The sequence below is a fragment of the Hesperophylax consimilis genome, chromosome 31, assembly GCF_061612785.1.
Source record: "Hesperophylax consimilis isolate HC1 chromosome 31, BYU_Hcon_1.0, whole genome shotgun sequence".
NCBI classification, from domain to species: Eukaryota; Metazoa; Arthropoda; class Insecta; order Trichoptera; family Limnephilidae; genus Hesperophylax; species Hesperophylax consimilis.
Window position 1 is genome coordinate 1,808,179 of NC_142866.1, and position 27,317 is coordinate 1,835,495.

Sequence of the window (27,317 nt, forward strand, 5' to 3'; positions counted from 1 at the left end):
GGTCTCTGGTATCATTAAATTTGTACAGAATTCATTGGTCGATGGATTTGTTTTCAACTGCCCATGTCTGAGCTATGAAGCCTTGAATTAAAACATCCGATTAACTGTTAAAAGTTAAGACAACTTTAGAAGAAATAGTGAGAAAGAGTGAGGCGGCTATGTCAGGAAAAACGCGGGAAATGTGGCGCGATGTCTCGCACACCTGTCTGCAGATGTCAAGTATTTGTAGTCAGTAAACTGTCGGTGTTGTAGATTTCTGCTGAATATGACATCTGTCTATCTATATAATCAATAATATAAATTGAAGAGTGTCGAATGAATAGTAATGACGCGGCTCTGGTATGCTATTTATACCTACCCTAAAATATAAATACATGTATCGTTGCGGTCGCCGTATCACGTATTTAGACTGTATCGATTCGCAAGCAACCCGTTATGGAGCTGCCTGGGAGTGATATATCATTGAGTTCAAAAGTGATGTTATAATTTATAGCGTTTGAATAACATTTATTACCGTTTTATAACTCGAAAGTATTTTTGTAATTTTTGGCATTTACATATTTCGATTTTTGGAGGGGTTGTATTTGCAAGTACGGGGAGCTAAGTGAAAGATATTGGTTTTTAAGTCCCGCTGATGGTTCTTATGGTGGCATTAAGTTGAAATATGGAAGAGTGGGCGCTTCTAGCCCATACTGGAGCACATTATTCAGTTGTTGAGAAAACCAATTATGTTCTTAAGGCTAAGCTTAATGCTAAATCAATATTTTTATTAATCTTTATAACGAATTGGTGTACATTATGAATACCAAAAAATATGCTTTAGATAACTTGAAGGTTTTCCTGTCGTTTCCCTTGAGTAATATACAAATAAATAAAAAATACTCAAAAAAATGTTAACTACTAAAAAAATATTTTTCAATAGAAATGTATGAACGAGTAAAGGAAACAACTTAAAAAAAATTACAGTATTATAGCTAAGATTATCTGTGACAGTTTCCCTTGATTAACTTTTTTGCATTCTTATAAAATTATTTATAAAACTTTTGACTCCGTTCGTCAAGCGATCTCAATGCCTATTACCTAGATTCGTGACAATATGAGGAAAACCAAGAAAATACACACTTTTCGTTTGTAGCTTCCTTTTAACTTATATTTACCATCGTTTGCTATTTTACACGCTCATAAGGGATCTTTATTACTTACCTTGTAGTTATAACATCACGTTGTAGTTTATGTCTTAAACTATACGTTATATTATATAAGAGCCGAAAGGCGTTAATGATACAAATAAATAATTATTGAATCTGATGTGTGACGGCTTGCGGCCTAAAGTTCCGTGGTTGCGACTTATGTGTAATTTCTAAGAAACTTCATAAAAGAGAATTTGAACGGAGGATTTGTAATGTTTTGTTTGTTTTATGTTCGTGGAGCAGTAGCTACAGACCTTTTTATAATAAATCTGTGTACCAATAGATATTAAATTTTTTTCAAATGACGAAAAAAATGTCGATAAATAATGTACCACATAACACACAACACGCCCACGAATACACTGTTTCTGATTTTACGTCTACATCGTTATATTATTTAATTAATTACAAAATTAGTTTACATTTCTGCAAATACACTGCACAGGCTGAAACCATATTGAGACATACTCTAAGGCAAACCGGAAAGGCAATTTTGCAGCGAATGGAGATAATTAGTTACTAATTGCATGACGCTCACAGACTTACTTATATTGATTTAAAATAATCACGACGAAGCGTAATACTTTAATGAGCCAATTTTAATAATAAATTATAAAAGTTTGTAATATATATATTACAAACTTTGAGGACAGTTTGAAAATTACCTTGAAAGCCGAAACAGCTGTAACAATAACAAAAACCAAAAAATACTTGCAGAACTTAATAATTATATTTTAAAATTTGATTTTAATTTAATAAAAAAAAATAGATGGAGTTCTACGAATTAAACACAAAACAATACATAAATATATAGGTACAGAGTTGGTCAAACAAATCTTTAGACGGTCAGTGAAACCACAAAATCTTAGCATTCAAGCTTTTAATGTGGCTATTTCGTTACTATAAGTATATTTAAACCCGTACATTTTATCACTATGTTTGGGCATGGATTTTGGCTGGCGATATAGGTGGAATCCGTAGCTATCCATAGTGTCTTCAGCGCCTCCTGTAGATCATTGATGTTGTCGGGTCGTGTCTCTTGAACCTTTTTTCATTAAATTCCTAATTTTCGGTGGTGTTGGTCAGGTCAATTACCTTACCAGTCTAATGTATGGTAGTCAGTCTTAAAATTAAGCAAATATCATTCCAAAATATCATTGCTTGCTTTTATAGTTACTTTCTTGAGAAGGAAGTACAAACCTCCCCGACCTTGATTCTGCTGAATGCACACGACGACATTAATTGTAAAGATATTTTTCCCGGTACTGTACATGAGGTAAAATAAAAGGAATCATGTTGCCGGAATTTAGGCTTACACCATTATATCAATGTATCATTTTGAATTGGGGAATCCGTGATGTCTGTATGTTTTTATTTGCGACTAGACCCTTAAAATATTCATGATGTCTTTGATAAATCGCGACAGTAAAAATATAAGACACTCGCCATGGACATATTGGATATCGATATATTTCGCAGGTCCATCAATAAACATGAGCAGTATTACAAGAATCATTGGAGATTTTTTAAATTTCGTTTTATTTGATGTCTGTGTGAAAAAGCAGCTTCCTTTGCTGGGAACCTAGAGATGGAGAAACACTGCGTGAAGTAATAAAAATTAAAAATAAATTTCAGTCACAATATAATTGAGTAACAGTAAATAATTAAGGACCCTCCTTGTCAAATAATCTAAAATAATCTGTCACCCTAATACAAAATTGTTAATATATAAAATAGAAATAGAGTTAATAAAATAAAATATTTTTGTTTTAAAACCACAAGTTTTCAATAATTTTTATAACCGACCGGTTTCGCTTTACTCAAGCATCTTCAGGGTACAAATGATTACTAGACAAGAAGTACAAAGTGTGAGCTTATATATAAAAAAAAAACAATTGAGGGAGACAACATGATATAAATATAACAAACACAAAGAAATCATACAATACATTTACACAAGTACAAAAGACATGGGTAAAACCGAAAGATAATTATGTAGACTAATGGATTATAATAATATATATGGAGAAACAAAGCATCAACTGACATGGTGATAAGGAGAACTTGGGCTTTTTTAATGGTTTATTGGAAACAAACTTAATATTGGACTACTCGATATATCTAGATTATTAAGAATAGGACTTTTGGTTTTTACACCTTTTAATTTCTAGTGCTTCAAGATTATTGAGTCTGTTACCATGCCCGTTTGTATGTAAAATATTAGCGCCTGTGTTATAACAGAAATAACTTTACTAATCAGATGATTGGCAAATTCAGAGAAACCGTTATTATTGAGACAACGAAGATGCTTTTTAATCCTAATACCACCATTAAAAAATGTCCAAGTTCTCCATATCACCATGTCAGTTGATGCTTTGTTTTTCCATATATATTATTATAATCCATTAGTCTACATAATTATCTTTCGGTTTTACCCATGTCTTTTGTGCTTGTGTAAATGTATTGTATGATTTCTCTGTGTTTGTTATATTTATTTCATGTTGTCTCCCTCAATTTTTTTTTTATATTTAAGCTCACACTTTGTACTTCTTGTCTAGTAATAATTTGTACCCTGAAGATGCTTGAGTAAAGCGAAACCGGTCGGTTATAAAAATTATTAAAAACTCGTGGTTTTAAAACAAAAAGTATTTTATTTTATTTTATCAAATATGTCAAACCACAAAGTGATTGCTTTCTACAATAATAGAAATAGAGTATTTCACAGAAAATAGAAATCAATTGAAATATATTTATAGGGTGGCAGTGTTGTATTTTATTATTTCTATTGTATTATAAAATAATTAAGTTAACGTATTTCTAATTTGAAACCGTTAAGTCATGATGGAATCTCATTGGTATTCGTTTTAATATTTTTTCACTATTGACACATTAGTAGTATTTAAAAAAAGCATTATACGGTGTGTCCATTGTTTTTTTTTCCATACGTTCAAAATTTTTTTTCTAATCACCTCACGAAGTTATTGTACTTCACCTTCGGGCATCTTGTGTAAATATATATTTTTTGATTTTTTTACTTTTTCTTGTAATTACAGAACGATCGGCATCCTTGCCGTGGGCATAGCGTCCATCGTTTCCATGTGCTGCTATACGGGGCTGGTGATATACGCAACCTTCCACGACTGCGATCCGCTGAAGAACGGTGCCATTAGCAAGAGCGATCAGCTGCTGCCGTACTTCGTCATGGAGATAGCCGGACAGATCCCCGGCCTGCCGGGGATATTTGTTAGTGGCGTCTTCAGCGCTGCTCTCAGGTAGGAATCAGAATTATGACAAACAGAACAGTGACAAACCACAACAGTGACAGAACAGAATTATGACAAACAAAACAGTGACAAACTAGAACAGTGACAAACCAGAATGATTGATCAGGCAAAAGATTGAACATTTTAGAAACTAGGTAGATGAATTGTCTTTAATCTGACGTAGAATATAGCACTCGTTGCTCCGTAGCACGTTTCAGAGGTGTGTTGAGTTTTCATCTCGGCATCTACGTAGCGTAACTTTGGGCGATTTCGTAGCTGTTAAATTCACTCGGAGAGTGGTAGCCAAAATCTTGTAGCCGCTAGTACCTAGTCACACGGAGTTACTGGAACTGCCTGCAGTTAGTATTACTCAGAAAATATATCTAGCAAACCTCGTTATGTACTTTTTTAATAATTTTGATTTTTTATTTGTGTCTGTTTCATTTGGGTATTTTTATTTGGTTCGGAAGTAAATTAAAAACATGTATTGAAAATCAAATCAAACATGCCAATTCAAAACAAAAATAAACAACGAGAAGCTAAAAACAATAATCAATCAAATAAAACCAAAATAAATCAAACTTATTCAACTGATGACAACTTTAGAGGGCGACTATCGAGTTGAGATGCCAGACGAGGCGACAAAAGCGCAGTGTAGCGGCGATTAGGCCATCTTTAGCTAGCTACTAATAGCATATTTTTGATTCACTCGCAGCAAGTAACCTTGTATATAACACGACGCGTTAAAAAAATGTCTGTATAAGACACATTTATCATGATGTACGTACAAGTATAGAAGTTCTTTACATTCACAGTCCTTCACTAGGGATTTCTGTTGGCTTAAATTGCTCCATCACATAGAGTTAGGTGCTATCTATGTACGACCGACTCGAGTCTCAACATTTGCCTTGCACTTTCCACCTCGCAGATTTAACCTCACTGCACGAGACATGCGTTACTAAGCTGCCTCGTACGCCACCTTCCATCAAATGAACGAAGCTTCTTTATTTTTTCTCCCTTTCCTTGTAGAGTTTTCCTGGTACCTGTTCGTTTGTGACTTTCGCTATCCATGATCCTTTTCATTGTACGTCCGCATATCTAAAGCTTCAATCTTTTTTTTTAATTTGCAGATAAACATAATTATTTTAAGGACGCAACGTAATTTCGATTACGAGCTTTTAATCTCGTACGTAGGACAATACTTCATCTCATTTTTAACATATTTGTGTTTTTTAATATTCAACCACAAAACTTTGTTGAGTCTTGAGACTTTGTTGGTAGTACAAATAAAAGTTAATTCTGTGCAAAGGAGGGCGGTTCGTCTGATTGACAATCCGTTGTTAATAGACCTATTGTCATATAAAATGCAGAGACGTAATGTTGAATCGGTTCTACAGGTATTTCGATGGAGTCTGCTCGAAGGAGCTAGCAGCATTGATACTCTGTTCACCGTTGTACGCACGCGAATCTCGACGGACACGAGCGGAACACCCGTTCACAGATGATCTTAGCTTCATGAGTACGGGTCGTTTCTTTCACTCGTTTTACCGGCATCTGTTTTTCCACATATAATTATATCCTTCATATAATTCGGGTCTCTTCAAGATCAATAACACCGCAGCCCCTACCTTAACCGCCTAACAAAGCTGCCCAACCGAGTGGCGATCTAGTTCCCCTTCCGTTACTCTGTGCAGGTTCAGACAGCGACGCAATTGTGAGATGTTACGTAAGTGAATAGAGTTTTGAAGATAAATAACATAACTTTAAAAAAAGCGATTAATTTAAAAAAGGTTAATAATAATTAGTCTAGTAGACGTACTTAGACATCGATATATCGAAACGTTTTATCATCACTCGGATAACGAGACTGCCGCACGAACGGGTAATCTGAGTCGGAAACAATATTTCTCGCCTGAGAAGCTGTTGAAGCAACGCCTCAATAAATTTCAGACGCTCAAACGAAGCAGAGAATTTTAGCACTTCCTTCCTATATGAAAATATAGTATTTCTATAATGTATAGTATAAATTACGTAAGTAACATTGTTTATTAAAAATACCGTCGTTTACGGTTCCGTGAAAAAACTACATTGAAAACAAATATACAACTAAAGTAACTTTACGTAAATGATTCTTTTTTTTCTTTTACCATTTTGTCACTATCCTGTTTTACCTGATAGGTACAACACGATTTGAAGAAATACGTCCAAAATTAAATATCATTTATGTTTGAATATATTATTCAGTAGTCAATACAGATTTTTCAGAAATAATTTTTATCTTCTTTTTATCAAACTAATTGCCCATATCAAGTTTAAAAAGATTAAAAACACACATGTACCTTTAAACGGATTTTATATAAATAAAAAGTATATGTACTAAATAAAAGATTTTAAACCGTTATATTTTAATATATACAAAAGATTTTGTAAGATCGACGGTAGCGTCATAGAGCACCTCTGGTAGTTTAAATGAGAACCAAAAACCCAGTGGTTTCAGAGGTCGCGAGTATAATCGAAAACTTTTAAATTTTAATTTTAATTGATGTTAAATTGCGGTGTTTGGCAGGTAATTTATATAAAATAATACATAATAGGTACCTACACAAAATATTTGTGCGTGTTACAGATTAAAAGAAACTTCAGTATCACCCGGATGAAACCAACATTCATAATCGAAACTTGTTTTAAATGACTTTAGCCGTGTTTGGTGACTAAATCTGACTGGCCAGGTACTTCCCAACTTACCACTTCCCCATTTTATTTCAATCTCTTTTCCTACATTCCCACTGGTTGTATTCACATATATGAATATGTATATGTCAATTTGAAAATGATAATTGTTCAATAATAGAGGGCTATCTTACAGAGAATTGAACACGGGAAGGCTGCATAGGGAAATTTTACCTTTTCAAAAAACATTTTTGGAAAACGAATTCAGTATTGAGAAAGAATCAGTAAAAATGGAATTCAATTTCAAAAAAAAATATTAAAAGAAGTATTGTTAGTTTTCTCTAAGGTGTGTTTGTGCAGTGAAGTACCATAATAAAGTTAAGAAAATAAGGTAAACTTTTATTATAATTTTAACACACTTAAAACATTTGCGCTAATTATACTGTCTAAGAGCGAGTTCGAAATGAATCCCATCTGTGCATTATAAATGTCAGCGACTATGGAACTTGTGCTTTGAGAAACATTTCATAAAAAACAAATTGGTAGCGCCAAAACGTGCAAAACTTGGATTTTCACTAGGTGAGCGCTCATGAGTTTTTTTCGCACCAAATTGTATTTCGTTGCTACGCCAGTAACCTCCGTTGCACTGATATGATGAGAATCCTTTAGACGTAGGGAAAATACACTCGGCGTTACAAAAATCGCACATCATCAAAAATTAGTTTCAAGCGTAACCAATACATCTAACCCAAATAATATTTATATGAATTGAAAGTGCATTTAACGACCTCTTATCAGACTGTAGTTTAATTCAATAAACGTTACAAATTTTCCGAATACGGGAACACACCTTGTGTCATCTTCCTGGGCTATAAAAGGAGCAGTTTAAGTCAATTGTAGGTCATTTATCTATCTATCTATCCGAACGTTGAAGAGGACACACTTGAATAATTAGCACTGCAAAACAACCCCTTAAAATGGATACCACTGCTGACGAAGCCGCTCAAGTGGTGGAACTAATGCAATCATAAATGCGATGAAGTGATGTTGATTGGAAACTAAACATAATTGGTTTTGCGTTCAACGGGTTTTCCAACGGTTTCAAGAGACTGGTGGATTCCCCCGGAGGCGCGATTAGGGCGACGATGCTACACAACCGAAAGAGACGATCGCTTTATTGTCTCATAAGATTTTGCAAAAAGTGCGATTTTTGTAACGCCGAGTATATATATATATATAACGTCAAAAAGATCAGCATTCTAATTTTTTTATATATATGAAGGAATTTTTCCCTCTCTTATAATGTAAGATTGAACTCCCAGTTATTTAAGACAAGAACCACTATTGAAAAAAAGACTGGTTAAATATTATACATATTTCAAACATTTTCTGAATTATTTTTTACAGCTCTATGTCTACAGGCCTGAATTCAATGACTGGAGTAATATTTGAAGATCTAATAAGGCCGCTATACAAAAAACCTATTTCGGAAGGAACAGCTTCATTCATCATGAAAATTATCGTCATCATCATAGGTAAGTTATATTTTGTTTGTAAATAAGGTTTATAATTCAATAGTTTGAAATTTTTTACAAAACATTATTTATGCATATTACAAAAACATATGCTCAGCAGCAAAGCACTTGAAGTCATCAGCTTAAAATTATGTGAAATGAACTAAATGAACAATAAAATTTTACACTGAGCGCAGTTGTTTTATGTAGCGCTTTAGAAACACCCACAAATAAGGAAAAAATTCGTCTTATTTTGCGAAAGTATGGTCTTTAACTAGAGTAGGTACCATAGTTAAAATGATAATATCCGGTACAGCCAGGTATCCCCTAATTTTGGTCCCCATTTTTGATCTTAATAAGTTTTTTTTATAACACAAAAAGGTTACAAAGTATTTCATTCACATCACGATTCTGTTCACCTTCCGTGACGCAGTTTACTCGTGGGCAACTTCCTGAATAGCTAATGCGTTTCACTTAATTTATTTTCATACACAGCAAATGGCAGATCAATAAACTGCACCAAGACCCATTTCAGTTGTGGGAGTGACATTCTTTTATGTGACACATCACAAAAGATAACCCTGTCTCAGTAAACGAGGCAGGTTAAGGAAAGGATTTATTAATGCAATTCCTCCAAGCAATCTGCATTTAAATATTTGTAAAACAGACTTCGGTTTCGATTTGTTAACACTGGTTCGTTAATCAGATCGGATGATCGGAAATCCACTGCGCAGGGTCAAGCGGGTTATTCAAATGCATTGGGACTCCAGCCCAGAGGTGGCTTACTTTCAACTAATTGTAACAGAGTAATTGGCAGATGTACTTGATGTGTAACCGTTATTTCACTTTATTATTACTATACATACACAGACCACCCAGCAATATTACAATTTTGAAAAATGTAGATACATGAGCCAAATACACATTACAAATAAACAGGAAATTAAAATAATTGTCTAGTACAGTGAATGTATATGTTAGGAATATTGTAATAATATGTAGGTACTTATATATCTTTTACCGAATTAAAAAATACATATTTTATAAAATGTGTTTTTTTTTATCATACATTACTTGCGCACATATTCGTAATTACATTGCTTATTAATCTCAGTTTAGAATCATGAATATATAAAGGAATAACGACTCAATATTACGTACTGTAAAGTGTTATAAATTGTGTTATTTGATCATACTTTACTTGCATATGTACATACGCGTAATTATATTGGTTATTAATACCAGTTGAGAATCATGAATATATAAAGGAATAACGACTCAATATTACGTACTGTAAAATGTTATAAATTGTGTTATTTGATCATACTTTACTTGCATAGGTACATACGCGTAATTTTATTGTTTATTAATCCCACTTGAGAATTATGAATATATAAAGGAATAACGACTCAATATTACGTACTATAAAATGTTATAAATTGTGTTATTTGATCATACTTTACTTGCATACGTACGCATAATTACATTGTTTATTAATCCCAGTTCAGAATCATGAATATATAAAGGATTATCGACTTAATATTACGTACTGTAATATCAGACAACATAGAATGACGTGCTCAGCACTGAGGGACTATAATTGCTATTGCTTGCTATGCAGCAGAGGCGTGTAATGTAGATTTATACGATTTTCATATAAATCAACAATTGTGTTTGAACATGGTTTTAACGAAGTGTTGACGTTGGTTTTATTGATCAGGTACAGTAATGGAAACGAGAACCATTTTCAGTCAAAAATCATCAAAATCAATAAAAACAGAACAATGTTTTTTGCGGACTTTTGTTTTATTTTTATTTGGAACAGATTTTGGTTATAATAAGGTGTGCATGTATTAGTCATGAATATTATTATTATTATTTTTAAATTTGATGTAAATCATTAATAATATTATTATTAAGTTCTGTATTTAAGTATTTTTTTGGTTTTTGTTATTTTTACAGCTGTTTCTTATTTCAAGACTATAAAATAAATAAACGCATTAAGAATTAAACACTAAAACAATAAATATATTAATATTATAATTTCTCTATCTGAAAACCAGTTATATATTATAAAGTAATAAGGATAGATACCTATACGAAATAATATTTACATATTTAAATATATATTTAAACCTCTTCGGAGCTTTAGTCTTGTAAATTTTTACCCACATGACAATAGCATATTCTAGAATACACTGTAGGTACCAATTGGTATTACTCAGTAATAAGGCATTCGTTATGTAATAATATTTAAATTGTTTTTTTTTGTAGTCAAGTTGATGTTTCAATTATTTATCGTTATTGGTAAAATATTGATACCGGGAAAAATTATATAGTCACCCCTAAACTATTCGCGATGTCTTTTCTGCTTTTCTAACAAATCGAATTTTATTAATTTTGGATTGGAAAAGAAACTCATTTATGTACCTACTGAGATTTTTTTCTGTCCACTTTTTCACTATCCGCTACTGGTGCCGCGGCGTTTGCTCAGCGATTGCTCGTTTGTCTTTAAAAAAATCTTTTTTCTTTTTAAAGACAAAGTAAACACTTTCCAACTAACTTAAATATTTATTTTTTACCTAACCATGTCCACTTATAATACAGAACACAGGTTCTGTCACTAGAGTCCAGATTAAAAAAAACAGCCTTAACATTCGTGTCGAATCGTTTTACAATTATATATATTTTTAATTCTGTCCTCCGTGGGTGTGGCGAACTCAATTATATTGGATAACCGTCAAATCGATGAATGGGTTCCATTTTGATATTTTCACATTTGAACGTTCATCGCTAAACACCGATGATTTATATTTATAGCTTAAGATCTATTTTTGATCAGCTGATGACCCATTGTAACTCGAAAAATATTAGAAAAAGATTTTTTTATATATATTGTAAGGTTGATAATTGAAAAAAATTTCACTGTCTTTTCAACCAAAACTCACCGTTCAATAGTTTTTGCGGCTTCAGAATTCAAACTTGGAACTGAATAATTATTTTATTTACTAGTTTGTATCAAGTTTGAAACACAAAGCCTGGGTAAGAATATTTGCGGGTGAATATCACAATATTGAAAGTCATAACTCATAACACATGGACTTGCCGTCGGACCTTGGATTTGATGGCAAAACTTTGATGGCATTTATTGTTGTTATTGAAGGCAGTGGAAAACTTAATACAAGTTAAAAGTTACGCATTTTTGAATATTAAGGTCGACAACTTCTTTTGTCTGAATCTTGCCACTACAGAAGATGCTACCGAAATAATCGATATAATCGACACACTCACAGAAGTTGGGAGAAGGTTAAGTTGGTTCTTTGAAAAGGAATATGGAAAGTTTTTTGGTTCCTTAGTAGACATAGATTTTTATTTTAAATTTGAATAAAATAATAATTTCATTTTATTTTATTTTGCATTTATTGAAAAATTGATCGAAGAGGGAAGATTGTACGTGATCATTTGTATAAATATAATTTTGAAAAGAATTTTTTTGTTAATTTTGTCTCGTCGTTAATATAATGCTGCCAATTACGGATAATAAATATGTGAGAGGCATTGGGTTATTGAATTGATTAGTGACTCGATACAGAAATCTGTTGCAAATAAATCGACCATCAGCGCATATTGAATAATATTTCATTTGAACAGTCTCATCCGATTCTCGACTCATTTCAACTATTGATCAACTTATGTAAATTACAAAATGAGCATTATTCTTGAAAGCTGATCATAATTTGATCAAAAGCTAAAACCGTTAAAAAAATTAAATATACATAATTGGTACCTACGGATTGTCTATTTGACGACTATCAAATATGATGAAAAGTAAAAATCCCCAACCTTAAAAATAAGAATGTTCCATAATTGCATTGATTTCAAAGTGGTCGGGTAAGTAGGTAAAATGATTTTATTAATGAACCGTCTCCAGCGATTTAAAAAATACACTGAGAAAGTTTGCGTTGGTGGAAGCCTGCAAGCCAATTATCTACCGCATAAATGTTTCAAAATAACTAGTTTGCTGTTTAACTTCGTGCTGTTTTGTGAATTCAATTTTCATTTTTATTTCCACGCCAGCTTTTCCGGATTTAAAAAAATGTTCTACTGCTCCCTATAATATGCTCCGGCTTCCGGATTTAAAAAAATATTCCACTGCTCCCTATATGCTCCCGATCGTTGTCTGTCTGGGCTGGGATTTGAAATATTAATATTGGTGGCTTTTAGATGTACTATGAAATGTAATCGGTATTACTAAAAAATGTAGTGAAATTTTTATTTAATTGAAAACCTTACTAATTGAAACGTAAAATACAAAAAAATTATATGAAATAGTATCTATATGGAAAGATACATAAGACATAAATATTGCTTTTCCAATCAAAGGGGGTTGTTTATCTGTTGTATAAACACGAAATAATAATAATTTCTCATCGAATTTCGGAAAATTTCCTAGTATTTTAAATATATTTCTTCATTTTAAAGATGTCGTAAAAAAATAATATTTTAGAAACAAGATAAAATTACCTTTTAGATTTTTGTGTTAGAAATATATTTGGAATTTGGACATGAAAAAAGTTGAAAAAAAAGCTTAACGCAACATTTTTAATTAAAACATCGTAAAATTTGAGACAATTAAAAATACAAAGAAAACAGTCCTATTATGGTTATTTACGGATTTTTAAGATAACTGTCAGTTCACGTTTTTGACGGCCGGCATAGTCCAGTGGTAACGCATTGGACTGCCATTCCGAAGGTCGCGGCGTGCGCAAATAAATTTTATTTGATTAATTTGTGTTATTTCACAATTAATTAATTAAAATAATATATAGTATATTTGCGGCACGTTCCAGAGTGGAAGATACTACCAGTATCGCCCTGGTGTAAGACCACCATTCAGAATTGAAACGTTGCTCCAAATGGCTTTAGCCGTGTTTAGTGACTAGATCTGAATAGCCAGGTACTTCCCCACCTTCCTCTTTCCCTTCCCCACTTACCTTCAGCCTCACAACATCCCCCAATTGGGGATGCCATAGTCTCACTGGCTCCAGACGGGAGCAGTTGGGACTCTTGTGAGGTATTCACTATAAAAAAAAAAATAAAAAATAAAAGTTCAATTTTTATCTCCTTCATACAATTAAAAATGTCTAAAAAATATAATAAATATTCCCGGAGAGTGACAAAAAATCATAGCGGGAACCAAATAAGTATCACGAGCTAAGATTTCCAAGGTAATAGTGGTATGATTTATTTATTTCTCATTTTAAGAGGGGGTGGGGGGAATTCAGATGTCATCAAAAAGTAAGCCGCTTATAGAGTATCATCTTATAGGACATAATATAGTCACTACCAGTCTAATCTATCAATATTACATAATTACAATTTTTTTTCACGAACTCAACGCTTAAATGCAATTTATTGTTCAACTGGCTCTATTGTCATGAATCATTTACTTCGTCTTTAACGTTCTAATCACCGAGAAAATTCAATTCCAATTAGCTTTGAGCTTTGCGTTTATCTGATGTTTAATCGTAAGCTCTGTTCATCAAGAAAGAATCAGCTAAAAAAAATTAACGCAATTTGCATACAAATTGATATGTAATTACATGTAGACTTTGTATGCTTATTTTACCAACCGTCACTCTTTGATGTTTGAAATTCATGCACAAAGTGTGGTTTTATTGTAAAATAATTATGCATTCCTCGGAGAGGTCAAAGCTAGCGTGCGTCTAGTTAATCATTTTATTTCACAACACTTATTTTTTCAGAAACTCCACACTGAGAAAAATACTTTCCTTCTGAGCAAATGTCACCTTTGGGGACGCTGTGTGGAGGGTGTTTTGGGGGAAGGAAAGTTCTGGGATTGAAAATGAAATGGAGAGGTGGGTAGGAATCTGGGGTTTACCGCCAATATCTGGACTAACTAGAAAATACCTCACCTCATAAACACTGGCACCTCTGCTAAGTCAGTAAAAGTAGCGAACCACTTTAGATGACCTACGGCAGAGGTCTTGCACATTCAATAAATAGTTCCTGGTGTGGATACTGCATACTGATTACCATATCTGGCATCATGAAATCTGCATTATTTTTTTTTCCATATCTACTCTAATAGCAGTATTGGATTGGGTGCAGCAAAACAGACTGTGCAGTTTTGAAGGGCTTTAAAAAAAACTCCGCAACTTACAAAAAATAGTATTTTTTTCATTTTATTTTGTACATCATGCCGTTTTATGCATCAAGTCCTGAAAATGACATCAGAAAGATGATGGTACCCAGTAGCAATACATTGAAGAAGGCAATTTCTGAAGTTTTCGACCGCATTTTGACACATATTGACGGGTATAGCGGCGTTTTCCTCCCTAATTCAATCATTGAGTCCTTTCAAGGTGTAAAGCTGATGTATAAAAACATTTTCAAAACCAAGTGTAGGCGCTGGCCACCCCACGAAACGTCTCAGAGAGACGTGGCGCGAAGGGAACATCTGTCGCAGTTTCGTAATTGAAACTCGAGCAGTATGGGCCGTAGCACCGTCTTGTTTCCTACGTTAGTTCTTCCAGTTGAGGTTCTAAAAAATGTTATTAATTTATAAACCTGCTAGTTCTCGCGACTCACTACTATATCCAAAAATAACTTAAATTTAAAGAAAAAAAAATGCTTTGTATTCACCACCTTTTAATTAGTGGTGAATACATAGTGATTTATTTCCTTTAAAATAAAATGAAGTCACCAAGTAAATTTGCAATTATTGAAGTTTTTTTACTAATTTTACTAGAATAATTGTTTTCTGAAGTCGATTAGCAAGTTTTACGTGTGCCGTATGTAAGCAAATCGTCTGTGTAAGTACTGTGATCGTATCGTAGATAATAGAAAAGGAGAGAGGTGTGCCATGGAAGTACGCCGAAAGTCACGGAACAGCGACCAAACTGCACTAACTACTATCAATGCGGCTATTCAATCAAATGTATATGTTCGGTGTGCAAAAGAAGCATAGGCGGTGCGCAGCTGTGCGTAGTACGGGTGAACGATGTTGGCGTAGGTATAGCTGCCTTTATTTTATTATCTTTGGTTCTCACCAACTTCGCTGGGATACCTTATAAAAAATGTTTGTATTTAGGTTTATTTACATCTAGTGGCACCGTGCGTGGCAGACAGGTAACGTGGCAGACACGACGAAATTAATTGCTGATAATATATTATCTATGAACAAAATCGTATACGAAGAAGACGAAGATGACGTACAATCTTAGCTATAATATTTTATGTGTTCGTCGCATGTCTGTGTAAGACTGTAAATGTCTGCGCGTTTAGTGTGAACACGTCACCGTTGGTCAGTAAGTTTTACGAGAGCGATGTTCACGCAACTGTGATTACAATTCTCATTAAGACGAAGCTCAATGGTAAATCACTATTTTCGATTAATCTTTTTAACGCATTGGTTTACATTATGAATACTAAAAATATATGCATTAGATAAATTGAAGCATTTTCTATCGTTTCCCATGAGTAGAATTCAAATAAACATTTCAGTTACTCAACATAATACATGGAAACATATAAACAGTTTCCCTTGATTAACTTTTTTGCTTTGTTACAAAATTGTTTACTAAATAAATAAAAACCGTTTTTTGCGTTTCTAATCGAGCGTTTCTAGACTTCGTATGTCAAGCGATTTTAATGCCTATTACTTATATTCGTGACGATATAAGGCATACCATGAAGAATTTACACATTTTTGGCTTGTAGCTTCCTCTTAAATAGAATTCTTTTTAATTTGAATTCCAAAGTAATTGACATCGCGACCACATGGACTTGAATGAAACGTTACGTGTCTGCCATGCATAGTGTAGGTAGATGTGAATGAGCTCTATTGTGATATTTGTTGTCCCAGGTGTGATTTGCGTCGGTATGGTGTTCCTGGTGGAGAAGATGGGTGCGCTGATCCAGGCCGGCAAGAGTCTTGCGGGCATCACGGCGGGCAGCCTGCTGGGACTCTTCTCGTTGGGAATGTTCTTCCCCTGGGCCAACTCTACGGTAACATTCTACATTATCCCCTGGAAAACAGTAGTAAGCCGTTTTTGTGCCCAGATCTGAATAGCCAGTTACTTGCCCACCTTCCTCTTCCTCATCTCCTTCCCCTCCTCACTAGCTCCTGCCTTACAACATATTCTAATTGGAGATGCCATAGCCTCACTGGTATCAAGACGGTGGGGAGCAGTTGGCAAAAATACAAAAATAAAAAAGTTATTTTGTTCCTCCATAAATAACTATTTGCATAATCAATATTTAATATTATTTCATTCCTTTTTAGTTTTTTATATCAATACATTATTTTTCTTATTTTGTTTATGTTATTACACTGCTATATGTAATGTATTGCATTGCGCTACTCCTGTATAGGCATGCAAGAGTGGTGCAATATTATATGTATAAAATATATGATTAATATTTTAGCCGTAGTTTTTTCTAGAAGTAACATTTACTTGGATTTGAAAATTCTTTATTCGTCAATATATTTCTCACTATTTTACTGCTGGCACGAAAGAATTTCCAAATCAAAGACTCTATTAAAATACAATTACAATTTTTAAAATTTCCTCTCACACATTCTATATTACACATATTCGTGTAAATAACTCGTTTTACAAATTATGGCCTAGAATGTATTTTAAAACTTTTACTTTTATAACTTTATTTTAACTTTTATTTTACTTTTACAAATTAATCTAATGTAAAAAATACGTTTCATTTTTGTAAAATATTATATAAAAGTGGAAAATATTGAGTTAAACTAGAAATTACTGACAGAAAAACTATGCAAATCGCACCTTTCCAGAGTTCAGAAATTCTGCTTTTTTGTAACGTTAGATATTATTGAGAGAAATAATGATTGGAAAAACAGTATCCTCAATTTCCTAATAAAACCGATTCATTTATCTGTGATTTGATTCAGTCGGTTAAACCGAGTATCATCAAAACACAACATATTGTGGCGGCTGTGGCGGGGCGGGCTGTGGCGGGACTGTGGCGGCCTAGTTGTTAGTAAACTATCACAGTCACAGTTAACATCGGCAAATATCGCCATTTTGATTTCCTCTCAGTTTGTGTAGGTGCAGCAGAACTGTTGTGATCCCACTTTTGACACTGATGTTGTTGATGTCGAGCTAAGTGAGATCTAGTTTTTAGCTCCTTCTTTAAATATCTCCTGATATTTGTTGGATGTGAAGAGGCTGCTTTTTGGGATGTGATACACAATAAGTAAGTACTTTAAAAGATGTAATCAAGTTTATTGAATTTACAACAGTTTACAATTGACAAGTTTCAAAGTTACAATGGTTATGGTATAACAGTGAAAAGGCGAATGACAATGATTTGTGAGTTTGTATGGCTTATATACTATTCAGTTTTATTACGTGTCACAATATCATTGAATATTTGTGGTGCAAATATAATAATATAATATTTTACTGGGATGTGGTTTTTATAGTCATATCCTTTAAGTAGCTTAACTGCGTAGTTATTTAATTAGATCATCATTGATAATACATATTACGCATTATTATAAGCTAGGTACATTAGTATGTTGGGGTACATAACACCTCCCCTCTAGAATGGAAACTATTAGTTTTTTAATCAAAAATAGTTGTAATTATATTCTTAAGGTCTACACCTTAATCTGCAGGTTGCCATCTGAATGATGAGTCTTTTATTTGCAAATTTACAGCTTTCTAATGCTGGTTTGTAATTTTTCTTTATGACATTTTCAGTTGTTCCTGTATAATTATCCTCAGTAATCATATTTACATTTTGAATATTAGCAGTTTTGTTTACATATTTGTTTCCTATTCTAAAATTTCAGTTACATTTTGTTTTTTATAAGCAATATTTTTCAAATAAGATAAATTGTCTGACATAACATTTGTATAATACATACTATTAATATTATGATTATGGCCATTTTCTTCGTTACATTTTATTTTTTATAAGATTTGAATTTAAATGATTATATCTTTTTAGTTAAATAATTTTTTTTTTTTTTATAAAGTAAGATAATTATTTTGTATAAAGTAGAATGATTAATTTCTATAAAGTAGAATGATTAATTTCTATAAAGTAGAATGATTAATTTCTATAAAGTAGAATGATTAATTTCTATAAGGTAGAATGATTAATTTCTATAAAGTAGAATAATTAATTTCTATAAAGTAGAATAATTAATTTTTATAAACTTTTTACATAATGAATGAATTCATTGAATGTATTTCATATGTATTTCATATGTATTTCATATATCATATGAATTTTTATATTGTCAGTGGTTCCGGTTACCAAAGACTAAAATATTCCGAACAATACTCGAAGTTTCACATGAGTATAGTCTCAATACTTGGTTTTACATGTCGGTAAAGTATTTAAAATGAATCAACTCTAGAGATTTTATAATGATTCACGATTGTTTTTATTTACAATCATAATACATACTCTTGTGGTATAGTATTTTTAGGAATAAGAAGCCTTTTAATTTTCATCCTTTTTATAATTTAGATAGGATTATTTTTTCCATATCTTTAAATACAATAATTTTGTATTATTGCACAATAATATGTTTTACAATTTTTAACATATTTTATATTGATAAGCCTTTTGAATACTCTAAGGTATTTTATTATACATAATGGCTTTCAAAATAGGAAAATACATACATCCAATAAACATGGTAAATTAGTACGTTTTACAATTTCTGTTAGTAATGTTTATAATATTTATCATTACATAAGATTGGTTATAATATTACGAGTGTACTTTTTAAACAGTGGTAGACTGAGAGTTTTTATTTTTAATTTTTATTTAATTAAATTTTTATTTTAAATTTTCAATTTTAAATTTCATATTATTATTTTTATTTTTATTTTACGTAAAAGTATTTTCTCTCAAAACCATTGGTTTTGTAAGTCTTTCCGAAGCTATTGGTATATTTTCTTCAGAAGTACTTATGTCTACACTTTCTCTGTTATTTCTTAGACTGTTAAATGAAAGAGCTGGATGGGTCCTCGTAGTTCGAGTTGTATTACATTGATTGTATATTTTTAAACAAATTCCATCTTGACTACAGCAATTTCTTTTCGTCCTTTTATATATTCGGTAAGACATATAAGTCACGATTATTCCGATTAATAAGTACATTGTTGTACCAAAGTAACTCGAATATTTAACAATATGACTCTCATTCTTTATTTGATGGAGTTCTTTATCAAATTGCCCTAATTTATAGGTTGCTAATTTTAATTCATCTAAGTTTATATTAGTTATCGCGATAGGAGATAATTGTGGTAAAGTTTGATTATATTTTTTCTTGTTACAGCAGTCGTCCTGAATTATGTTAAGGTCGATCTGTGGTAAGGTAATGTTTGTGGTTACATCATTTTCTGCCGTGATTTGGTAGTATTTTGTATATGCTTTACATCCTTTGTCTAAGGTCAGTATTCCTGTTCCTAGTAATTCGTGTTCTGTGAACTGTTTGTCGGTACAATCAATAGTTAGTCTGGTTTTATTAGATTGTACATATACCCATCTGTTATTAGTGAGTTTATGCCAGATATTGATTTTTCCATAGATTGTTTTAGTTTGACAGTCGTTAGGTATTTTAGATAGACTGTTCGCTAAGATTTTTGATTCGCAAATAGCATTATCTTCGGTTGAGTAAACGTTTTCTTCTTTGCATATGTATTGCCGGTTGATAATCGGTTTACATTTATCTATGTTGTTAAATCTTATGTAGGTCAATTTTGATTTTGTTATTCCAACATAATTAAATTCATTTTGAATTAATGAAAATACTTCTGGATTTTTGGGGTTGTGTGGAATTGGTAGAGGTATAACCTTGTATAAAGTATACTCTTGTATCTGTGTTAACGGAATCGAGATAATGAATATAACTCGATTATTCATATAATATGAAGTCAATGTTGCGGTTTCTATTATAATGTGTATATTATTAAGTGTCAAGGGAGTTGGTAATTGTCTTCCCTGTGTTAGATACTTAATATTATCATTTAATTCTTTATATATCCGTGTAGGTGTTATTAACCCTGGATAAAGTATGTTGCTTTTGCTGAACATAATAGAGTTTATTATATTTTCCACTCTTAATTTTAAGTTCGCTGTCACATCTCGTAACAAATTTATTTGACTGATTAGAACAATGTTTGCATTTACTCTTTCATTGATTTCTTGAGCGTTCTTTAGGAAATCTTGTATTTTTGCTAGATTTCTGTTCAATAACAGTTCGTTTGTATTGAATTTATTAACAGTATCGTTGAAGTTAATAATAGTTGATTTCACTATTTGAGTTTGATCTATTAGTAGAGACGTTATATGGTTGTCGTCTTTAATAACTTTTGAGATCGCATCATCGTAGTATGTAGCATCTTCAGAGTCTAATGTTCCAAATAGGGTTTTAAATACATGTCCAATTCCATCAAACCATCCTCGTTTTACTCGTAATTTTTCTTCATTTGAATTCCGAATTAAGTGAGTTATTGCGTCTAGTTTTACTTCAATGTCGTTCAGTTCCGAATTTATAGATGCAAGGGATGTTTTGCAGTGATTTTCCAAATCATGTGATGTCATTTTTATACACTCAGTATTGGTTCTTTCATATACTTCCATGATTTTTATATGATGAGGTATCAATTTAGAAGTATCTTGGAATGTTACCAAGGTCCAATAGTCACTGTATATTTTTAATGTTCCTAATGTATCATATAATAATCCACTACCATTTTTAATTATATCGATATGGTTGCCTTGACTCGACGCTATGAGTAACGTGACAATCCATCTGAAAGAAATGAATTATTTATTTTTATAATATGGTTTTATCTCGTTCACGTGATATTTTATGAATTTATTATTTATTTTTAGGGTTACATTCACGGAAGAGTTTAATTTTGTTATTTCATACGGTCCTTTAAAGGTTGAGGAGAGAGCTTTTCGTAATCTCAAATGTTGTTTGAGTAGTACGAGATCTCCTAATTTATATTGATGTTCATAAGCATGTGCATCATGACGTTCTTTCGAATTTTCTTTCGATTTTTCTATATGTTCTCTCGCAACTTGATGTGTTTGTGAGAGTTTGTACTTAAGGGTTGACAAATAGTCGTTGTACGTGGGGGTTTCATTTCTAATTGAATTATTGGGGATTACCGGTTTCTTCCCGAATACTAATTCGTAAGGGGTGAACTTCGTTGTAGAGTGAATATTTGAATTATAGCTAATCATTGCGAGATTTAAATATTTATCCCAATCGGTATGATCTTGATTCACATAATGTTTAAGGTAATCTTTCAAAGTTGCATGGCTCCTCTCTAGGGCTCCATTAGTCATAGGATGATAGGGTGTTGAAGTCCTATGTTTTGCATTTAATAATTTAGTCACTTGAGTAAAAAGTGATGACACAAAATTTTGTCCTTGATCTGTCAATATGGCTTTTGGTATACCAAAACATGAGACAAAAGTTATGAAGTTATTTGCTGTTTCTTCTGCAGTTGCATTTTTAATTGCATATGCTTGACTGAATTTGGTCAAGTCATCTTGAAATGTAAGTATGAATTTATTTCCATCTTTAGTTTCAGGTAACGGACCTACTACATCTAGAGCTAGCCTTTCAAAAGGTTCTCTGGAAGTTGACGTTATGATCATGGGTGCCGTATTATTTTTCCTGTAAGTCTTGTTCATTTGACATTGAGAACAATTCTTAATATAATCTTCAATAGATTTTTTCATGTTTTTCCAGGTGTATTGGTTCCTTATGCGATTATACATTTTGTGGAATCCTAAATGTCCTGCTAATGGTGAATCATGATTCTCAAAGAGTATTCTAGGGATATCATTGACTTCAGCATTTTTGATTTTATTCCTGTAGATATTAATTATTATATCTGATTTATGGAATATGTATGATAATATTTGTTTTAGCTTATCATAATTTATTTGGTTAAATGAATCATTAAAGTCCGATATTGAGAACTCTTTTATTTTCTTACTTATCAATTTGGTTTTCAAATTCTTTAAAGCGATAAATACATCCGGGTATGATGGTTTATCATAGTGGTTTACTTTTATAAATATATGGTAGTAAGTTTTAGTTTTTCCTTTTGTGGTTTCCGTCTGATAAAGTTCGTGATCGCTTATCTTGAATATTTCGGCTTCGTTAGATTGATAAACAATGTCGGTACAATACGGTACACAGTCATCGAGGTCAATTGATGTAGGATATGCAACGTGTTTATCGTTACTTTTTAATAAGTTATCGTCATACTCATTAATTATTACATCATCTAAAACTAATTCTTTGTGTTTTTCTAAAAAAGTTTTGTATGTCATATCTAATTTAGTTGAAAATGCGTTTACTGGTATACGTGATAGACAATCAGCGTTGGAATTTAATTTTCCTGGTTTATATTGAATTTCATATGAATATTCTTCTAGTTTCAATCTCCATCTAACTAGTTTTGAACCTGGATCTTTCGCATTAAATAACCAAGTCAATGGCTTGTGGTCAGTTATTATAGTGAATGTTCTTCCATAGATATAAGGTCGAAAGTGATTCACCGACCATACTATAGCTAGTAGTTCTTTTTCTGTTGTATTGTAATTTCCTTCGGCGGAATTAAGTGTTCTAGATGCGTAACAAATGGGTAAATCTTTTCCGATTTCTCCCTGGGAAAGTATCGCTCCGATTGCGTAGTTAGAGGCATCTGTTGTCAATACAAATGGTTTAGAAAAGTCTGGGTACTGTAATAAAGGTGCTGTTATCAATTTATTTTTTAAATTTTCAAACGCGTTTTGTTGATTTTCTGTCCAGTCAAAATTAATGTCTTTCTTTAAAAGTGATGTTAAAGGTTTAGAAATTTTAGCAAAGTCGTCAATAAATTTCCTATAGTATCCTACCAGTCCTAAGAATTGTTTAATTTCTTTGGGGTTTTTCGGTGCTGGAAATTGTGAGACTGCCTTGATTTTATCAGGGTTTGGACTAACTCCTTTATCAGTGATTATATGTCCAAGATAGGCAACTTCTTTTTTTAGAAATTCGCATTTATCTGGTTGAATTTTCAAGTTGTATTCTCTTAATTTTGAGAATATCGTTTTGAGTTTTTTATCATGATCTTCTAGAGAATTGGCATATATAACAATATCATCTAGATATACAAAGCAATTTACTCCTTGTAGGCCTGTTAATACAGTGTCCATAAGTCGCTGAAATGTTGCAGGACTATTTTTTAACCCAAAAGGCATCCTTTCATATTGATAGTGACCCGATGGGACAGTAAATGCTGTTTTATCACTGTCTTTTTCTTCCATCTTTATTTGAAAGAATCCGTTAGCTAGATCTAATACTGAAAAGTATTTCGATCTTCCTAGTTGATCTAATATTTCATTTATATTTGGCAAGGGGTATGCGTCACCCACTGTGACGTCATTCAATTTTCTGTAATCAATGACTATTCTCCACTTCTTTTCATTACTTGCGTCCAATTTTTTCGGGACCACCCATATAGGTGACGAATAAGGACTATTAGAAGGTTTAATTATCTTTTGTTTCAACATTTTATCAATTTGTCGGTTAACCTCTTGTTTATGTATTTCTGGATAGCGATAAGTTTTTGTAAATATTGGAACGTTATTTGTGGTGGTGATTTTATGTTTAATCGCGGTTGTTGCGGTTAAATCGTCGCCTTCCATAAAGAATATATCAGCGTATTCTTCACATGTTTTAATTAGAATTTTTAATTCTTCATTATTTAGGTGATTTGTTCTGATAAGTTTTTTTACTGAATCTACACGTCCAAAGTTCGTAATTTGTTTAGTCATAGTATAAATAGATTGCGGTAGGTCGAATGGGGAAAGTGTAATTTCCAGCATATGAATCTTCACAGTTTTTTCCGTTGTATTTAATACCGATATCAATGCTCTTCCATCTTCGTCTACATTAGTGAGTGTATTAGAAATTTTCACTCCTTTAATTACTTCAAAGTCTAGCAAAATGCCTTCTTTGATATCTCTATTTTTAACTTTAACTTTGAGAAAAGTCTCTGATCTTGGTTGAAGCGTGTACAGAACAATTCTGTTATGCATGTCGATTATTATTTTATTTAAAAGAATTAATTGGTTTGTTTCATAATTTATCTTTGTTTTATTTTTAGTTAGGAAATCGTTTCCTATTATCCCGTCGTATTCTATATTAATGTTAGATATAACGTGAAAAACGTGATTTATTTTTTCATGAAATTTAAGTTCAATAGTTCCATCTGTTTCACAAGTGGATTCAGTTTCTCCGATTCCTTGAATTTTTAGTTTATTATTTATGTTTATTTCGCGAATACTATTTTTATCGAGAATATCTCTTTTTATGAGCGATATTGCTGCGCCTGTGTCTATTAAGAGACTACATTTTTTATTATTATTACCAAAAGGTATTTTAACATATGGAAGATTTAATAGTCTTTCTCTGTTAATTTTTACAACACATATTTTATAGCACATATCATAACCATCTTGTACATTGAGTTTAGTAGGGTTAGTTACAATAGTTGATTTGGCATCGGCCATGTTCTCTATTCCAACGTCGCGATGCATGACGTGGATCCGTACGCGTTTAAATGATTGATTGCATGAGAAGTAGAGGGTGTTCCTCTTTTAAAGTTTATCCTTTTACTTGGATCTTTCAAAAAACAGTTATCTACCAGATGTCCTTTTTTTTTACAGAATGTACATTCGGGCAAGTTAAGATTTTTCTTTTTATCAAAATTTTTATTCCGTGGTACAAAGTTGTACACTTTATTTGGATTTTTATTGTTATTTTTTCGATAACAATTCTCACTTATGTGTCCATCCTTATTACAATGATAACAGTGTTTTAAATTTAATTTTTTTGTACTATTTAAAAGTGAGGTTAATCTTTCTTCTTCAAGCGCTATTTGAAATGCATCATTTAAATTATTAGGCATACGTGCCCTTAAATGTTCAGAAATTTTAGTATTTATTCCAATAATGAATGTTTGTAAAGCCAAGTCATTTGTACTGGCGTATCTTCCTTCCAATTCATTTCGATTTACAGTCGAGTGATTGATAGAAGTTTTTAATTTTTTTACACATGTTTCTATTCTGAACATATAAGTAGAAATATCTTCTCCATTTTTCTGTTTGCAATTTTGTAATTCAATTAGTAAATGCGTTTGACTTTTCGATTCTCCAAAATTAGTTTTTAAGAAATCTTTAAGTTGATCAAAATTTTCAATAACTTTATTAGAACATGCCGTTTGTGCCTTATCTGTTAATTGTGATAATATATAAAAGAGTAAAAGCTGTTTTTGGTTTTCATTGACCAATTGGATAGCTCTTTCACAATTTAGTAAGAATGGTGTTAGCTTATCCCTATTTCCATCAAATGGGGATATAAATTTCATTAATATTGCTAAACTTGCTTCCTTCCCCTTTACAGCGGAGTCGGCTTCCATTTGTTTACTTTGAAAAATTAGAGAAAAGTTTTTCTTCTCTTTTTTCTTGTTTTTGATTCTAACAATTTAAGTTTTAAATATCACAATTATTTTGCTGTTGTAAAGATGTTTTCGTTCTTCTGATGTTGGATTTTTAAGCAGTTCGATTGAAGTATTCTAATCTGCGGACACCGTCTTTTCAATTTGTACTCGTCAATTTGTAAAATAGTAACTTACAGTTGTGTAGTTATCTGCATTCCGAGGAGTTGTCGTGGAGGGGTGATCAGTCTCTCCTACGTAGCTCTCGTAACAGGTTCTTTTGCAGATTGGGTCTCGATGACTTCGATTCAAGGGCTGCAACGTGTAGCTGTGGTCCTCTTGAAAACGTCTGCTTCGATTTGAAGGTTATCTGGAGTCCCAGTAGAAAACGTGACTTCAGTTAGTTGTCTTCAGGTAATCGATGATTTTTGATATCACAATCCCACTTCTGACACCAATGTTGTGATCCCACTTTTGACACTGATGTTGTTGATGTCGAGCTAAGTGAGATCTAGTTTTTAGCTCCTTCTTTAAATATCTCCTGATATTTGTTGGATGTGAAGAGGCTGCTTTTTGGGATGTGATACACAATAAGTAAGTACTTTAAAAGATGTAATCAAGTTTATTGAATTTACAACAGTTTACAATTGACAAGTTTCAAAGTTACAATGGTTATGGTATAACAGTGAAAAGGCGAATGACAATGATTTGTGAGTTTGTATGGCTTATATACTATTCAGTTTTATTACGTGTCACAATATCATTGAATATTTGTGGTGCAAATATAATAATATAATATTTTACTGGGATGTGGTTTTTATAGTCATATCCTTTAAGTAGCTTAACTGCGTAGTTATTTAATTAGATCATCATTGATAATACATATTACGCATTATTATAAGCTAGGTACATTAGTATGTTGGGGTACATAACAGAACGCTGGAATAAATGAGTCGTCCACTTGCAAAACCCGCCCCGGAATTTTACGGAAATCTGTAGATTTCACAAAAAAACTGTTAGGAACACTTTACATATAAAAGGAATTTTCTCTTTTTCTGATAAATATCAAGATAATAAGTTATTAGGAAATGTTATTCTTTTGTTGTATGGCGAAAAATATTAATAATTTATTTATTTTCCATTTAA

The 27,317-nt window shown here is 32.1% G+C and overlaps 3 protein-coding genes across 3 annotated transcripts in view; 1 reads left to right on the forward strand and 2 right to left on the reverse strand.

The window, feature by feature from the left end:
• Window positions 1–27,317, forward strand: part of LOC149409333 (sodium-coupled monocarboxylate transporter 1-like) — a 113,136-nt gene that overhangs the window by 42,999 nt on the left and 42,820 nt on the right. The window contains exons 7-9 of the mRNA XM_089649909.1: window positions 4,244–4,462; window positions 8,531–8,658; window positions 16,526–16,668. Coding sequence (XP_089506035.1) covers window positions 4,244–4,462; window positions 8,531–8,658; window positions 16,526–16,668 — 490 coding nt within the window. The remainder of the gene's footprint in view (window positions 1–4,243; window positions 4,463–8,530; window positions 8,659–16,525; window positions 16,669–27,317) is intronic.
• Window positions 17,292–21,486, reverse strand: Iris (iris). Its single transcript, XM_089649755.1, has one exon. It carries the CDS (start codon window positions 21,301–21,303, stop codon window positions 19,546–19,548), a length of 1,758 nt encoding a protein of 585 aa, XP_089505881.1. The 5' UTR covers window positions 21,304–21,486; the 3' UTR covers window positions 17,292–19,545.
• LOC149409335 (uncharacterized) lies at window positions 22,226–27,123 on the reverse strand. Its single transcript, XM_089649756.1, has one exon. It carries the CDS (start codon window positions 26,151–26,153, stop codon window positions 25,251–25,253), a length of 903 nt encoding a protein of 300 aa, XP_089505882.1. The 5' UTR covers window positions 26,154–27,123; the 3' UTR covers window positions 22,226–25,250.